Source organism: Vombatus ursinus, unplaced genomic scaffold, assembly GCF_900497805.2.
Source record: "Vombatus ursinus unplaced genomic scaffold, bare-nosed wombat genome assembly UNPS02009062.1, whole genome shotgun sequence".
In the NCBI taxonomy this organism is placed as follows: Eukaryota; Metazoa; Chordata; class Mammalia; order Diprotodontia; family Vombatidae; genus Vombatus; species Vombatus ursinus.
Window position 1 is genome coordinate 22,428,499 of NW_020948840.1, and position 18,877 is coordinate 22,447,375.

The following is an 18,877-nucleotide window of genomic DNA, read 5'->3' on the forward strand; positions in this document are numbered from 1 at the left end:
TTCTTTGATTACTTCAATTCTTGGAAATTGGGGTGGTTTTGACCAGCTGGAAAGGAGAATCCTTCAAGGGAGCAGTCAAAGAGGGTTTGAAGGGTTTTAGGAAAATTATTCTTCAAGGATGTACCAGAAGTCAAATGACTATTATTCTCTTTACTGAAGCAAATTGTTAATAGAACTTTACCCTAAGTGGTGTAATTAAGTTTCAGCTTGTTGTGGAATTTTTGATATTGTCCAGGAATGTTATAACTGTTACTCCAAAATAATTTATGTTAGATATCCAAGGACATGGCAGAGGGGTGGGAAGGAGGGCATTTATCAGCTTGGGCATTTTCCCTCTTCCTAGACAGAAAAATTTTAGATTTAGAATTATCATAAATTAATAAAAAATTATTTCTGGTAGGATCTTGTCCACAATGAAGAGTACCATAGGTATATATGACATAGGCATATACAAAATAGATACAAAAATAGCTCCCAGGTGATGAGGGAGCACTATCAGTTGGATAGAATAAGAAAAGACTTCATTTAGAAGGTGGTGATAAAGCTTGAAGTCAGTCAGTCAATAAACAAGAGATACAACTAGAGGCAAAAGACAGTCCCTAACCTCAAGGAGCTCACAAGCTAAGGAAGGAGACCACAAGCAAACAAATATGTACAAATGAGCTACATGCAGGAAAAATAGGAAACAATTCAAAGTGAGAAAGCTCTACAATTAAGAAGGGTTGGAAAAGGTTTTCTGTAGATGGGACTTGAAGGAAGCCAGGGAAACCAGGAAGCAGAGATGATGAAGAAAAGGATTCCAGGCTTGGGGGACACAGAGAAAATGTCTAGGGCCCAGATGGAGTGTACTGCTGGTGAAGTGGCAAAGAGGTCAGTGTCACTGGATTGAACAGTATGTGGCAGGGAATAAAGTGAAAGAAGCTTGGAAGGGGGAGGGTAGATTATAAAGGGCTTTGAATGCTAAATAAAGGATTTTTTTTTTTTAAATCCTGGAGGTTATAGGGAGCCACTGGAGTTTGAGTAGAAAGGTGACTTGGTTGAACTGATTTTTTAGGAAAATCACTTTGGTGGCTGGAGGATGAATTGGAGTGTGGAGAGACTTGAGGTAAGGCAGGCCCACCAGCAAGCTATTATAGTAGTCCAAGCATGAAGTGATGAGGGCTTACACCAGGTTAGTGGTAGTATCAGAGGAGAGAACTAGTTCATGGTGTGAAGGATTGATCAAAACCTAATTTCTGACAGACTGCTATACAGTTTCCAGAAGTTTTAGTCAAATTTTGAGTACTTCCTCCAGAACCTGGGGTCTTTGGGTTTATTAAACACTGTGCTAGTGTTTTTGTTTGCTTCTATGTTGTGTGTACCTACCATGGATGTTGATCCATGTCTCTTTTTTAACTAGTTTCAAATAGTTTTTTAATGACTACTACTATGTACTGCAGTTTAAGAACTGATACTGATAGACCCGCTTCCTTTCCACTTTTTTTTTTCCATTTTACCTTTGAGATTCTGGACCTTTCATTCCTCCATGTATATTTTATTATTTTTCTAGTTTCATAAAATATTCTTCTGGGAGTTTGGTGCAGCACTGAGAAAATTACCTTAGATAGTAGTCATTTTTATTATATTGGTTCAACCTAGTTATGAACAATTAATGTTTGTCCAATTATTTAACTCTATTCCTGCAACATTTTAAAATTAGATTCATATCGTTCCTGGGTTATTTATAAGGGTTGAATGAGATATGTTAAGTTCTTTGCCAGTCAATAAGCATTTGCAAATCTTAACATGTTAAACAAGTAACACTTATTATTATTACCAATTTGTACCTTGAGTCCACTGCTTTTTTCCTTTTTCTATTTCTTACGCTGCTTAAGGGGTACAGGGCTGTCTAGTCCAGTGAGAACTTGAAAAATCAGCCCAGAATAGTGGAAGGGCACTCACTAGGCACCTTAAGTTGCCAAATGAAGGATGGAGTAGTGGTGGGTTGGTAGTAAATAGTAAAATTAGGCCTTAGCCTCCCTTGCTACTGAGGCAGCTAGGTGGCTCGGTGAATAGGGCACTGGGTAGTCAGTACAGTCAGGGCAAACCTGAGTTCAAATATAGCCACACTGGGCAAGTTACTTAACCTCTATTTGCCTTAGTCCACTGGAAAAGGAAATGGCACCATTCCATTACCCTTACCAAGAAAACCTCCCAAATTGGGGTCACGAAGGTGTGGACACAGCAATTATCTTGCTATAATGCCTTTTGAGGGCCCTTGGTAGGCTGTAACAAAACCTATTTTACTCAATTGAGGAGCTAGGTAAAACATTTATAAAGAGGTTTCCCAAGTGCCAGGCACTGTACGATCCAAATCCATGCCAGGGAAGTCCTTATTCTCGAGGAACCTACACTCTAATAAAGACAACAATGGAAAAAAGAAGTGAGCTGGAAAATGGTGTGGAAGGGTCGAGAAGGGGTTGGGGACAACGCAGTTATAGTTACTAGGTTTAAAGAGAGCAGGGCCCTTGGAGGGTATCTAGTCTAGCCCTCTAATGTTGCAGAGGGAACAGGCCCACACGGCCGAGCCACGCCTGGGGCATGTCCACTCTATGGAGGGCCTTCATCGGGCACAGGCGGCCTGGGCCTACGCCTGGGACTGAGGGAGGGGTCCCAGGAGGCCCAGGGATCCCACTCTTTTTAACAAGGGTGGTTCTAGAGGGGCCTGCAAATAACTGAGCCTCCAGAGGAAGCCGACGGAACGGAAATGGAAGCCCTCGATAATCACCGCGGTCCTCGGACCGTACAGGACCACGAAAGGACCGACACGCAGCCCAGAAGGATTCAGGGCGACGGCCCGTGGGGGGGGAGGGGAAGTGACGTCACGCCCTCCCTTTTCTCCTCGCGAGACTCGTCGCGAGCCCAAGGCTCCCGGCGCGCCTGCTGCTTGGCAGCCTGGCCCGCTATGGCGGGTCGTGTCACTGAGGCGACGACAGTGACGGCGACGGCATCTGCGGCAGCTCCCCGATTTGGCGGCGGAGGCCCGAGAGACGGGTGAGCTTAGCGAAAGAGAAACGACTACGTCCCGTTCGTTGGCCCCGCGGCCGGGAGGGCAATGGAGGCCGGTATGCCAAAGCGGAAGGAGCCGGGCAAGTCCCTGCGCATCAAAGTCATCTCCATGGGCAACGCAGAAGTGGGGAAAGTGAGTACCGCGCGCCAGGAGGGGAGGGGCACTGCGAAGGGCGGGACCGGGCGGCAGAACCGGCGCCCATTGGCTGCCACGGCGGCCACTCAACGGCTTCGAGCCTATCCACCCTTTTGCCCCGCCTCGGGCAAGCTGGGGAAGGCGGAAGAGAAGCATTTCTGGGCGCTTTAGTAATAGACCTTCGAATTCTACCTCTCTCGTTTTATATAGAAGGGAAACTGAATCCCGGAGCGGGGAGACGACTTGTCCAAGGTCACACAGGTGTCAGAGTCCGTTGACTCTAGAGCCAGCGCTCTTCTGCCCCAAGCTGGCCAGCCCCTCAAATACAGCCAGCCCCCGAGAAAGATCAAATACCTGCCCCGGCTTAGGAGAGAATCTTAGGATGTCAGAGATGGAAGCGGCCTCAGAGGCCACCCAGTCCAGCCGGCTCCCATAGGCGATATCCAGCAAGTGGTCATACAGCCTCCTTGAAGACTCCCGATGATGTGGAACTCACTACCTGTAAAGGCAGACTATTCCAATGTTGGACCTCTTTTATTGTTAACAGGTTCTTCTTTCTCTTGAGCTGACTCCTTCTCTAGCTTCCAGGAGTAAAATCTAATGGGTTAACGTAGGAGCTTTTCAAATCTTGAAGCACATTACAATGCTAGCTATTATTGTTCGATTCTGAAATTTGGGAGAGGTCTTAGAGGTCGTCTACCTGGTCCTTTTTGAAGCAGTGTGGTTCCGTCAACATGCATTTATTTATTTTTATTTCCACGTTAGTCATATGAAAGAAGAATCAGAACCAAAGGGAAAAAACCACGAGAAAGAAAAAACAACAGGGGCGCTAGATGGCCCAGTGGATAGAGCACTAGCCTGGGAGTCAGGAAGACCTGAGTTCAAATTTGGCCTCAGACACTAGCTTTGTAGACCCTGGGCAAGTCACTTAATCCCAATTGCCAAAAAACAAACAAGCAAACAACAACGAAAGATAAACTAGTATGCTTTGATCTGCATTCATAACCCATGGTTATTTCTCTGGATGTGGATAGCATTTTCCATCATGAATTCTCTTAGATCTTTGTCAGGAAGCGTTTATTAAGTGCTTATTATGTGCCTTACCCTGTGAATTCAAAGAAAGAAAGCCCGTGCCCTCACGGAGTGTATATTCTTCTGGAGGAGACAATATGTAAATAACTAGGCACATACAAGGTATTTGCAGAATAGATGGAAGGCAGTCTAAGAGGAGAAGACCTCTTGCATAAGGTGGGATTGATCTGAATCTTGAAGGAAGCCAGAGAAACCAAGCCATGGAAGTAAAGTAGAAAGAGCTCAGGATCTGGAATCAGTGAACTCGGGTTTAATTTCAATTTTGTTATTTATTGACTCTGAACAAATCACTTTACTTATCTGGGTCTTGGTTTCCACTTCCTCAAAATGAGGAGCTTCAACAGGATAGCCTGTAAGGTGTCTTCCAGCTCTGTATTTATGATCTCATGAACTCCCTCCTAATTAGGGATCATCCCTGACAGTCTCTGCTTTAAAACCAAACAGTGAGAAGTGCTCTTTACTTGACAAAGGAAATCCTTTCCATCTTGAAACAGCTGTGATTATTAGAATGTACATTCTTCTGTTTAACCTAAATCAGGCTACATGTACTTCCAGTCAGTTGGAAGGGATTGGCCATGGTTGCCACACATCATAGTTAATCCTGGTCCCACAGTCAGGATTTAACCCAGGCCGTCTGACTTCAAGCTCAGTGACCTTTTTGTTACAAGAAAAGGCTCCTGCTGATGATAATATAACACTTTAAACTATTCCTTCATTTGATCCTCATGACAACCCTGTGAGAGAGGTAACACAAAAGTTATCTCTATTTAACAGATGAGGAAATTGAAATCCAGGGGGATGAAATGACTTATCAAGGCCGTGGAGATCATACTTATAGCAAAGCTGTAACTTGGATGTGGCCTTAGCTTTGAGGTAGCTGGTGGCTCAGAGTCCAGAATGGTGTACCTGGAGGCGGGAAGACCTAAGTTCAAATCCAGCCTCTGACATTCACTAACTGTGTGACCCTGGACAATTCACTTAGCCTTTACCTGCCTCAGTTGCCCGACTATAAATGGGGACAGTAATAGCATCTAATTGTTAGGGCCGTTGTGAGGGTAAAACAAGATAACATATATAAAGTATTTTGTAAACCTTCACACTCTATATAAATGCTTGCTATTATTATTGTTGTTGTTGTTATTCTACAAAGACTAAAATTAAATAGTCCTCATTCTCAAAGAGCTTGTATTTTAATGGGGAAGAAAACACTTATATCTAGTTAGCTATGCAGTACAAAGTATATATGAGATAGACGAGGGGCACTAGCAGCCGGGATGATCAGGAAAATTCTCTTGCAGAATTGCTTGAGCTTAATCTTCAAAGAAACCAGAGGTTCTATGAGGTAGAAGTGAGAAAGAAGGCATGGGGGACAGCCAATGCAAAGGTACAGAGGTGGAGTGTCCAATTTGAGGAACAATAAATAGATCGCTATGTTGAACCAAAGAATCTATGGAAGGTATTAATGTATGTGAAAACTTGGGAAAGGCCAGGTTGTGAAGAGCTTTGAATGGCAAACACAGGAATTTTATATTTGTTTCTAAAGGTAATAGGGGGCCGCTGGAGTTTAATATGGAGGGGGGGACATGGTACTTTAAAAATTCACTTTGCTGGTTGCATAGAGGATAGATTGGAGTTGGGAAAGATTTGAGTCAGGGAGACCAATTAGGAGGCAAGGTAATAGTCAAGTCAAGAGTTAATGAGAGCTTGAACTAAGAGAGACGAGTTCTCGGTCTTTATCATCTTTCTTTTCACATTTTCAGTGACCCAGTAGCACTGACCTCCCTGCTGTTACTCGAACAGGACAATCCATCTCCCAACTTGTTACATTTTCCCTGACTGTTTCCCTCGCCTGGAATTCTCTCTTCATCAGTCTCCTGGCTTCTCTGGCTTCCTTCAAGTCCCAGCTAAATTCCCATCTTGTACAAAAAGCCTTTCTGATCCTCTTTATCTCATATTTGTCCTGTTCTACATAGCAGTTTGCATATTATCTCCTCCATTGCTCTTGTGAGCTTCTTGAGAGCAGAAACTGTTTTTGCTTTTGTCTTTGTGTGTATGTATCTCCAGAGCTTAACACGGTACTTGGTACATAGTAGGCACTTAATAAATGCTTCTTGACTTTTTCTTTTAACATGTACCTCTCCAGTAGAACATAACCTCCTTGAAGATAGAAAGGGTTTCATTTTTCTATGTGTACCCACAGCACCCAGCACTGTGCCTGGCCCATAGTAGGCACTTAAGTGTTTGTTGATTGATTTGTTACTATGTCTTAGCAATTTTTCTTGTACATCATTGATGAAATAAGCCTTTTCCCTGTTTATTTCCATGTTTCCTTAGGGAGCTTGGTTGGCATGGGAGAAGCCCCTGGATGAAGCAGGGGAAAATTTTGGTGGTGGTGGCAGGTGCATAATTTCCATCAAGCTGCACACAGAGTTGCCCTTGTCCAAATCTTCAGTTTAATATGCAAGACTTATTTTTGTCTGTCCTTGTGAAATTTCCCTCAGGCTAATTTCACCTTAGTCACTTCACTTTGGCTGGCTCTCTTCCTCCACCTTTTTCCTTGACACTTGAGATAGAATTAGGCTAGGCCCACTGGGGACCTGACAAGCTATGTTTGGAATGGAGAGGGGAGGGGTGTTGTAAGAGAGGGGAGAAAAAGTGGGAAGGGAATGATAAAAGAAACCAGGCATGTCCTAAAGCAAAATTTTGAAGTAGATGATGGTTATCTCTAGTATCCCTCCCTTCTTACCTCACTTTCCTCTCAGGGACCCTCTTTCCCTTCCCTCAGGAGCTCAGGGTTAACTGCCCTCTGAATGCCCCTTCTCCCCACTTCACTCAGGCTACTCTCATTCTTCCTTCTCCATCTGCCACCAATGCTTCATGAACCCCTTGATTCCATTTTGACTTACCGTACCACCTCACCCCATCAGGACTTATTTTCCCTCATTACATCTTAACTACAGAAACATGAAATCATAACATTTTACAGTTGAAAGGGACCTCAGACATCATCTAGTTCAATCTATACCAGAAGCAGGATTCCTTTCTGAAACATACTTAACAAAGTACTCAAAACTTTTAAGACTATAGTCCCTGTATGAAGAAATTGAGGGTTTGAATGGATTGCAAACTCAGTTGCAAGTAAATTAAGTGTAACATAGTTTTATGTCATCTGTATATTTGATAAATATTCCCTATGTACCTTCATTTCAAGTCCTTGAAGGAAATGTTGGGCAAAAAGAGCCCTTTTGCACCCCACTAGAAACCTAACTCCAGTTTGACATTGATCTATTTTTAATTACTGGTGATCTGGTGACAGAATTAGTTCTGAATCTAACTGTAATCTAACATTTATAATCCATCCCTCTTCATCTTGTACATAAGATACTTTTAATGACAGACTGACAAGTTGCTGCCTCAAATTAGGTATACTTTATCATAGCATTTTACTCATCTAAGGATGTGATAATCTAGTAAAAAAAAAAAAAAGATGAGTTTAGTCTGTAATGACTTATTCTTGATGAACATATATAAGTTTAAAATAATCACCAGCTCTCTTTTCAAGTTCTTACAGACCTTCAATAATTCATTCTAAAAATTTTGTAGGCTGGAGCATCAAAATTGGCAGACTGTAATTTGAATAATTCACCTTCTGCTTTTTGAAAATTAGAACATTAAGGGGCAGCTAGGTGGCACAGTGGATAGAGCACAGGCCCTGAAGTCAGGAGGACCTGAGTTCAAATTCGGCCTCAGACCAAACACTTGACACTAGCAGTGTGACCCTGGGCAAGTCACTTAACCCCAATTGCCTAAAAAGAAAAGAAAAATTAGGACATTAGCCCTTTTCAGTCCTGTAGCCTTCTCTGCAGTTTTTCAACAGTCACAGACATTGACTCAGCAATTATGTCTATAGATTGTTTCAGTGTTCTGAAATGTAGTTCATTCGGGCATCATGACCTGAGGGTGTTAAAGTGCTTTCTTACCTTCTCATCACTTTTCTTGGGTTTCATTTCTCAGTAGCCATTTTATTCTACTTTTTTAAAAAATTGGCATTGATAATTTTTGCAATCCTAGCCAAAGCCTTGGGTTACATCCAGAGTTAGGGGGCAGGATATAAGAGAATGATATAGTAAAAGACACTGAAAAAGAGCATTCAGGATGAGCAATAGGGGAACCAAGAGAGAACTGGGTCACAAAAACCCATAAAGGAAAGAGTGCCCAGTAGCAGAGGTTGGTCAAAATGCTATATAGAAGTCAAGAAGGATAAGGACTAAAAAACAGTCATCAGATTTGGTAATTGGGAGATCACTGATAAGAGATGACCTCTTCTGACTTTGTTGCTCCTTACAGCTATTCTAAACCAGTTAAACTAGGTTTCCTAGAGGCCAGTCTCAAATGTTTGTTTGTGCTTGCCTCTTGCCCCTAATTAGTGATTATAAAGTGGACACTGACCAGGATTAAAGAGGCCTTGATCTTCTTCCCAGTTTTGTTAGGAACTGGCTGTATAACCATGGGCAAATCACTTTACCTCTCTGGGCCTCAGTTAAATAATGGTCTTGAACCATATGATTTCTTTTCTTTTGTTTTTATATTACCTACTATTTTCCACTGTATCATTCCCCAATCCCTCCCAGAAAGTCCCTTCTTATAATAAAGAAGGAAAAAAGGAAAGAAAAAAGTTAAGTAAAACTAACCAACATATTGAAAAAAATCTGATATTATCTGTAGTGTTTACATATGGTCTCCCACCTCTAAAAAGGAGAGGAAATGTCTTCCCATAGTTCTTCTTTGGGGCAAAACTTGGTCATTATAAGTTTTAAATTAATTTTTTTCAATTAACATCTGCCTTCCTCTGGCCCCCTCAAACCTCCAAAAGGAAAAAAAAGCCCCTGCAACAAATATGCGTAATCAGGAAAAACACATTCTCACATTGACCTTGTCCAAAATTACATCACCTTCCTATCCTGAAGGAGGTAGCATTCTAAATCATCAGCTCTCTGTAATTGTGACTGATCATTGCATTGATCAGAATTCTTAAATCTTTCAAAATTGTTCATTTTTATAATGTTGTTATAGTATAAATTATGTTGGTTTTGCTTACTTCACTTTGTATCCGTTCAAAATTAGGTTCAAGTGATGCCTTTCCCCCCCAGCAAGTGGTATTCACTTCTATGCTCTCCTCAGTTATGAGAGATAATGTTATTCATCTATTCCCCATTTCTTCCCTAGTGTGTCCTTCCTTCCTTTCATCCCCTCCCTTTTCTTTTTTTCATTTACGATCTTCAGATCCTAACAGAAACCACTTTCAGGCCCACCATCTTTTTTGACTCTGTGACCCCTGATGACATCACTGTTCTTAGTGGATGCTTGTATCACACCTTCCCCCCCATTAGAATTCAACCACTTTATTCTTTTAAAGTCTTTTCTGATTGCTTGCTTATTATTATCATTATTGTTACTTGCTTTGTCTTTTTATATTTCTCTTTACTTCTTACTTCTTTTTACTTTGTAGTTGATAGTTTATAATTAGCTCCAGTCTTTCCATCATGAAGGGTTTCCATCATGAAGGTGTTTTATTAAAAGTCCATTTACTGCTCCCCCCTGCCAGGATTATCCTCAGTTTTGCAGGATAAGTTATTCTTGGTTGTTGGCCTATATCCTTTGCCTTTTAGAATATCATAATCCATCTTCCCCCCTCCTTTATAGTGATAACCGTTAAATCTTGTGGGATCCTGACTGTCATTCCTTGGTTCTTTCTGGATGCTTACAGTATTTTTCCTCTTACGTGGAAGCTGTGGATTTTGGCTATGACTTTCCTGGGAGTTTTCTTTTGGAGTTTATTTTAGGACATGACCAGTGGATTTTTTCTATTTTTATTTTGTCCTGTGGTTCTAAGAGATCTGGACATATTTCTTTTAAGATTAAAAAATATATATTTTTATTTTATTTTATTTTATTTTGTCATTTAGCAATCTGCTCTGGGCAATATGGCATTGCTGGCCTGGTTGGGAGCTCTAGAGGATGAGGCTCTTCTAGATGGGGTCCACAATTGGCTCTAGGAGCTGAGTTAATGCTTCAGGCACTGAGCTAGAAGTGGGGGAGGGGTTGGGTGGGAACTGGGTTTGACATCAGTTCTAGTCATCTCCATGCCTGCCATTGGCCTAGTTCAGAACTCTGGGTGTCCATGATCCTAGTGGCCCTTGTTGTGTAGTTCTTGCCCTGGTCACTTTCTTAAAAATTGAATTTTTCAAATGTTGTAACTTGAATTTTGTAAGTTGAGTTTGTGATCTTGGGGGTAGAAAGATGACCCATTGTAGTTTTTCCTTTGATTTCACAATTACTACTTGGTCTAGTGTTCTTAGATTGTTGGAGTTGTGGGGGGACTTGAGCTGTATTGCTTCCTCTTACTCCACCATCTTAGCTGTTATTTCTGGTCACTGTAATTTTGCATCAGGAGAAGATGACATTTAAGCTCCCTTCTAGTTCCAACATTATGTGTTTCTCTGAGAATGTAGGTAAGCTTGGGAGAATCAGTATGAATGGTCCTTTCCTTTTTGATAGGATAGCACCATTAAGTAGCAGGAAGACATTGGATGATAGGAACAGGAGAGATATTTGAAGTAGAGAGTTTAACTGAGGAAAAACAAAAACAAAAAAGGAATATGGGGGCTCCAAATGCAGTCTTTGTTTACTTCATAATTTTGAAAACAGACAGAAACAAGAAGTATTTTATGTCATACATGGCTACATGTAACTCGGTGGAAACATTAACCTAAGAGTCTTAGAGCTCTAAAAGCTTAAATAGAACCCTCTCAAGATAAACACTCCTACCACCCCTCACCCCCAGATTTTATCTTCTACATCAGGTAAAATTTAAGCATTACATGTGAATACTAGCACTTAGCCAAACAAATTCAGTGAAAAATAAATCTTTTGTTGTATCTTGGGTAAGCTTCAGTCCTTGCTGATTGTTATTATTTCTGATTGTGGCACCCTTTTGGAAGTCACTGTGCTAAGATAAGCAATATAAAGGTAAGGAGAGATAAAAACATAATGTCCCTTAGAGTCTATGGGTTTGGGTACCATGAACTTTAATTCTTAAAAGAGTTTTTTCAGTCTTGTGCCACAGAGGTGTCTAAGTTTTTGGGCTTCTGTTTAGGAGGAGAGGGTGGGAAGGATGGTTCGTTCCAGAGTAGCTGGGGACAGTGGTTTATATATAAAATTATATCTAATTACTCTATAAGTAAGCAGTGCCTTGCTTCTCCTATTCCCCATCCTTGTCACAAAGCTAGCTTCTTCTCCCTTTCCCAGTCCTAGCTTTGTCAGTAAAAGCTTTTTTGAGTATTCTCTTTATTTAAAAAAAACAACACACATAAAGGATTAAAAAAAACGCATTAATAATTAAGCACCTTTAACAGTAAAAAACTTTTACTTATTTATTTGGAATTAATTAATATGTTTAAAATGAAAAACTCAACCCTAACAATAGCTTACATTTCTACAGCTGTAAGGTTACAAAATATTTACATATGTGTTTATGTGTGTATAAAATATTTAATCCTCAAAACAACCTTGTAAGATAGGTAGTATTAGTATTATTTTCTTCATTTTATAGATGGGAAAATTGTAACTTAGGCTTTTATGAATACCAGAAGATAGAATGTAAGAAGAAAAAAAATCTAGGATGAAAAGGAATTGGCTCACGATAGAATAATGCTTTTAGAAGGCATAGTGGAATGGGCAGAAAGCAGAGGATAAGGATTGGGGAGGAAGAGGTCTGAGCTGGATGGGAATGAATCTGAGGAAAGGTTGGGGAAAGGGGTTTTCTTCACCTTAGTAGATGGGGGCAGTGAATAGTTCAGATTAGGAGTGCAGGATGTAGGAGTTTGCTAGCTGTAAGACTGGGGAAATATCTGTTGATTTGGGTTAACAGTTGCTTGAAGCAGGACACAGGAGGGTTGGTGGTGATGGTGACCCAGATGGTCATTTGGTGATGGAGGCCATTAGTTCTGGACAGCATTCAACCATGAATTAATTGCAAACCAACACTTTCGAGAGGTTTGTTAAAGACATCGGATATTTGAAAGAGACTAATAGTTAGCTGGTTAACTGTAGGGCCAAGACTGCAAAGAAGAGAAAGTCCAGAACAGGTATGATGGCCTGAGAGAACTGAGAAAGAAAGCTAGAGGAAAAGTTTGGATTTTGGTAATGAACGCTATATTTAACAAAAGTAAGGCTGAGGGAAAGATGACAATAAATGAAGATTGTATTTAGGAAAATTTCTGAAATCACAGAGGTGGAAAAGTTTCTGGTTGTGGTAAAATATAGATGTGAAGGTAGAAACCGTTCTGAATTTTCTAATTGCCACATATGTTAAGACTGTATGATCTCAACTCCCTGAAGATGTGTTTTCACTGAATTAAGATTAAATATTATAATTCAATTTTTTTAGAAGGCAGCTGTAAGATATGCCCACATATAAACAGTATTTAGGTATATTTTGTAAAACTGTAATTGAAGACATTCTGCATTCTGTCAGCCACTGTCTCCTATATAATAATTTTTTTCTTGAGTTTAGTGGCAGGAAAAAGTTTCTCTCTTCAGACAAACTTGATGATTTCTTTTATCAAACAGTAAGAACTGTGTAACTCATCATGTTTCCTTTTCTGTCTTAGTTGTCAGGAAACTTACAGGTAATTTCAGTGCTCAGCTACTGTAATGAACTTATCCTAGGTGCCTGGTAAAAATTGATTTCTCTGCCCCCTTGAATTGGTTTTGTTCTGGTTTGTATTTTCAATTAATTTTAATTGATTTTTATATTACTATGTTCAATTTCATAAACTTCATCCTTTGGGAAATAGAGTATTAAATAAGTTAAGTGCTATGGGAACTTTGAATCACTTGTATGTAAATGAGATGTCCCTTTATCATCCCACTGTAAATCTTTATATTGTGGAAGTTTGTTTTCTAGACATTTACCCTTTTTTCTTGGTTATACATTCCAGTTTTCTAGGAAAAAAGTCTTTTTCACACTATTCAGGAAAGAAGCTCTTTTTAGTTATTCTTTAACATTCTTCTTGTAAGCACTTTATTTCTTGATTGCTTCATGTTTTTATTGTTGCCTTTTTAAGATCAACTTCTTTTTTAGAACATAATAATGAATTTTGATTTTTATACTTTTATGTATGTGTTTGTATATATTTACTACGTGTTTGTATTTTATTATTTTTAGAGCTGTATTATAAAACGTTATTGTGAGAAGAGATTTGTGCCCAAATACCTAGCAACAATAGGAATTGACTATGGAGTTACAAAGTGAGTATATTATTTCTTTTAGATTATAAATTGCACAGGAAATCAGAAATCCTGTTTCTTAATAGTATAGATTTCACTCTCTATGTAGGAACTATGGTAATATAATTGAAGAAAGGAGAAATAAAAACTCATTCCAAAAATATAGGGACTGTCTACATTGACACATGGAACTTTTAAAAAAATTGAGTCTCTGTTAATGCAAACATTTCAATATACAAAGAATGGAAAGAGAATTGCATGTGAAACTGAATTTTTTTATGTACAGTTTCTTTTCAAATTATATATTAAATCTAATATAATAGTACCAAAACTGCCTTGCTTGCCTGTATCCTCTTCTGAACTTGCTTCTTTCTGTTCACTTCTGTGTATTAATGCTTTCTGTGATTTTTTCTTTTCTTTTTTTTTAATAGAATTATAGCTACCCATCCACTTGACTCACTCAATTCCCTTTGTCATAAAATAAAAGTCCTTCCTTGTAACAAAAAGTATACTCTAGTCAAGCAAAACAGATCCAGATGGAACTTTTCAAGAAGCCACAGATATTTCCATATGTTATCTTTTGAGCAGGTATATCTTCAGAGCATTTTTTTTCTTTTCTTTTCTTTTTTTTAAGGCAATTGGGGTTAAGTGACTTGCCCAGGGTCACACAGCTAGTAAGTGTCTAGTATTTGGTCTGAGGTCGGATTTGAACTCAGGTCCTCCTGACTTCAGGGCCTGTGCTCTATCCACTGCACCACCTAGCTGCCCCCATTTTTGTTACTTCTGAACTGCCAAAATACTATGTGGAAAACTTTATAATTTGTTTCTTATTTGATACTTAAACTTTCTGATTTCATTGACCTGAGTGCTCCTTTTACATATGGCAGCCTCTTAGTAGGTGGTTTTCATGAGTTGCTGTAGCCATAAAGTATTGATTACTTGATGACTTACCTTTGAGTGATGAGCCTCTGTGAGCTCAGCTCCATTGGTCCTTAGACAACAAACATATGTACTCTGAAACAACTTGATCCATATTTTCCTTTCTTACTTGGTATGCCCCCAAGAGCTTGACCTACCATACAAAATCTTCATGAACCCAAGATTGTCTCCCCACCTCGGGGAGCAATCCAAAGAAGGTTTCAGTAGAGGTTAAAGAATTCTACCAGGAGAAATGTCCTTCCCCCTTATTTGTTTATAATTCCTATAAGCCATTTATTTTTTGTGACTTCTGATATCCCTTCATTAGAATAGATGTTCTTTGGGGTGGAGGCAGCTGAGTGAAATGGAAATAGCATTGACTCTAGAGTCAAGACATGTGAAGCTACTTGAAAGGATGGGTTGTTTCTTTCTTTAGGTTCGTATCCCCAGTGTCTAGAACAGTGCTTTAGAAGGTGCTTTAGAAGTGTTTGGATGATTGGAAGGTTAGATAGACTTACCAGGTCAGGCATTCACTTCACTTCTCTGGGCTTCATTTTTCTCACTGGCAAATGAGGGGGCTGGACCAGATGATTTTTTTTTAACTGAGTGCCTCCCAGATGTGGGGAGATGAGATATGAAAGAGCTATAAAACATATTCCATCCATCAGGAAACAGTAAGGTACAATGCCCAGCAAATAGATAAAGAAAAGAAAAGAAGTTGTAGACGCTGCCAGTAGTGCCATGGTGGGCCATTCATCTTTGGTTACGTTGACAGCAGTAATTAGGAGGACAGCATCTATGTGGTACCATTGATGATGAGTTTAGGGATAGAGTACATGTAAGATGGCCAGAAATTACTTGGATTTTATATTTATTTTGGAAGTACTTAAGCTTAGTATGCTTTAGTGCTTCAGTGAGTCCAGGATCTTATTGATTTGGGTCTTTACCTCTCCTGAGTGCAATCCATCATACCTTGTCATACTGTACAATTCTTGTCTGTGTCATCCCAAAAGCCAGAAGGTAATAGGAAAGGGAGAAGCCAACAAAGCCAGTGCCAGGACAGTGTAGCCTACCAGTGCACCCAAGACACATGTAAAGCCTTCAAAGTTCTGTGTCCAGAGGCAGAAAAAGTGAAGGGCCTACTCAGAAAGCCCCAGAGTGGTTGTGAAGCTCCAGGATGAGGACCTTGGCAATGGGCAGTGATCAGTGGGGTAGCAGCATTCAGACAAGGATATCCTTGGTCCAGGGACTCTAGGTCCCTAATACTGTGTCTTGAGATGCTAGAGAAGACCCTTAAGATCCAGTACTCTGAAACTCAAAGGTATAGAGGGGCCTAACCTTGAGAGGGGGAGGTCAGCACAGGAATCCGTGAGATCCAGGATGAAACCAAATAAAGCCAACTACCCCACCCAGAAACACAGTAGGAGGTAAAACCAGGTGCTCGAACGAAACCCCAATTCAGGAACTAAAACAGGGGTAAGTAAATCAAAGAAAACATCTACCAGTATAAAAAAATTATTGTAAATCTAAAGATCACCCAAAAGAGAGAGTAAAATCTGTAATAACTGCAGGCAGAGAATCAAAGGAAAAAATTATCTTTCCTTAAGAATTAATCAATATGTGGAAGAAATGAAGCAAGAGATTGTTTAAAAAAATGAAATAAAAATTCTGGAAGAAAGAACTGGAAGGAGGATAAATAGTGTAGAAGAGAAAGTAGTCAACCTTACCCAAGAAATAAGTTCCTTGAAAACTAGAATAGACCAAAAAGAAATCAGTAACTTTGAGACCGCAAAAAAATGTTAGAACAAAATAAAAAGATGGCAAAAAAAAAAGAAAGAAAGAAAAGGTGAGATACCTGATACCAAAACACAACTGACCTAGAAAACCAGTTGAAAAAGAGGTAATTTAAGAATCACTGGACTCCTTAAAAACCATGAGCAAAAAAAAAAAAAAAGCCTCAGCAGTGTATTTAAAGAAACCAAAAAAGAAAACTGCCCAGTTCTGTTAGGACTAGAAGACAAAATGAAGATAGAAAGAATATATCTGTCACCTCCCGAAAGAAACCCAAAAAGAAAAGGGTCCCGGGAATGTCATAGCTAGGTGGTGCAGTAGATGAAGTGCTGGAGCTGGAGGCAGGAAGACCTGAGTTCAAATCCAGCCACAGGCACTTAATAGCTGTGTGTTTCTGGGCAAGTCACTTAACCTTAGTTTACCTCAGTTTCCTCAATGTAAAATGGGGATAGTAATAGCTCCTACCTCTCTGGGTTGTTGTGAGGATCAAATGAGATAAAATTGTGAAGGATTTTATAAATATTGAAGTGCTATATAAATGCTAGCTATCATTAATCAGTTCTCACATCAAAGGAAAAAGAGTACAAGCATCCAGAAGGAAGCATTTTAAGACCCAAAAATCCACAGTCAGTATCATAAATTACCTAGCATCTTCTGCTAAAAATGAGAGGAAATTTTGGAACACAAATGTTCCAGAGAAAAAAATGATAGAGGCTTGCCACCAAGGATATAATCCTAAAGGGGGAAAATGTAGGACTTTTAACTATTTCTGAGGCAAAGACCAGAGCTGTGTGGGAACTTTCGAATGCAAACACAAAGTCAAAGGAAACCGAAGGTAAACCTTGAAAAGGGCTATATGATAATATAATATATTAACATTCTAACAGAGAATAAAGAAACAAGTGTCCCTTTAGAACATGAATGTCTTCAGAGGGCACTGAGGGAGTTGAATAAGGGAAAGATGAGGTTTATTGAATATAATGTCAAGTTTTCTACATTCTGGCTTCTGACCTCATTCAGCTGAAAACTGTTCTCTCCAAAGTTACCAATGATTGCTTAATTGCCAAATCTAACTGCCTTTTCTCAGTCTTCATCCTTTTAGACCTCTCTTTATGTCTTTGACGTTATCAGTCACCTTCTTCTCCTTAATATTGTCATCTCTCTAGGTTTTTGTGGCAAGACTATCATTTCTGACTCTCCTTTGTTGGATCTTTACCCAGGTCAGGTCCTTGCCCTCAGGCCTCTGTCCTGGGCCCTCTTTTATTCTCCCTTTCTACTGTTTCACTTAGTGATGCCATCTGTGGATTCAATTATTATCTCTATGCTGATGATTCATAAGTCTAGTTGGCCAACCCTAACTTCTCTCCTAACCTGTAGAGCTGCATCTCTAGCTACCCATTAGACATCTCAAACTGAATGTCCCATAGATATCTTAAATTCAACATGTTCAAAACTGAACTCTTTCTTTCCCCTGAAACCTTTCCATCTTCCTAACTTCCATATCTTCCCAGTCATCCAGTCTTGCAATCTAGGCATCATCCTCAATTCCTACCTTTCAGCCTCATATTCAATTTTTTGCCAAGTCCTTGTAATTTTATCTTTGTAACATCTCATCTAGATCTCCTTCTCTCCTCTGACCCCACCACCACCCTGGTGCAGGCTCTTATGACTTCTGACATGGACTATTCAATAGCCTTTCGGTTGCTTTCCTTGCCTCAAGCTTCTCCCCACTCTGTGCTCCATTCAGCTGTCAAATTAATATTCCTAAAGTGCAGGTCTGATCATACCATCCTCTCATTCAGTAAATGTCAATGATCCCCTACCACCTCTAGAGTCAAATATAAAAGCCTCTATTTGGCTTTTAAAGCCCCTCATAACCTGACTTCCTCCTGCCTTTCCAGTCTTATGCCATACTTCCCCTACATACTCTGTGATCCAGTTACACTGACCTCCTTGCTGTTCCTCAAATGCAACTTTCCATTTCTTAACTCTGGATATTTTCAACTGGCTGTCCCCCATGCCTAAAATTCTCTATATCTTTGATTCTCTGGCATCCTCCAAATTTCAATTACAATCCCATCTTCTCTAGGAGACCTTTCCTAATCCTTCTCAATGCCAGTACCTTGTACCTGTTGTTTATCTCCAATTTATCCTGTATAGCTGTTTGCTGCTCATCTTCCCTTAGGTTATAAGCTCCTGGAATGCAGGAGTTTTTGTGCTTTTTGTATCCTCTGTGCTTTGCACAGCGCCTGGCACATAAGTAAGCATTTAATAGATGCTTGTTGACTGATAGACTAACTGACTTCTTCAATGTGTTGATCAGTTTCACTGAAATTTTTTCTCTTCCTCTTTTTCTTTCTTTAAAAAAATATTTTAAAAGATATCCTCTGAGAGGATGAGGGGGAAGGATTCAAGGGTCAATCTAGGCTATTTAGAAACAAAAATCTATTTTAAAAAAAGATAGGTTTTTGTTTCGGGAAGGAGCTTAGGATCACTGCATAATTTTCCATTGTTATCATGTCTTCTTGTTTGGTTTATTATCTCTTTCCCAAACTCATCTCTTTCCTTCTTCTCTAGTATGCTCACCTTGAAATTGCTTTT

General features: G+C 39.7%; 1 protein-coding gene across 1 annotated transcript in view; it reads left to right on the top strand.

Moving 5' to 3' along the window:
* Positions 1–2,944: 2,944 nt before the first annotated feature.
* DNAJC27 (DnaJ heat shock protein family (Hsp40) member C27) overlaps positions 2,945–18,877 on the top strand; it is a 52,723-nt gene continuing 36,790 nt past the window's right edge. Inside the window, exons 1-2 of the mRNA XM_027850555.1 lie at positions 2,945–3,181; positions 13,506–13,588. Of these exons, the coding sequence (XP_027706356.1) occupies positions 3,095–3,181; positions 13,506–13,588 (170 nt within the window). The 5' untranslated portion in view covers positions 2,945–3,094. The remainder of the gene's footprint in view (positions 3,182–13,505; positions 13,589–18,877) is intronic.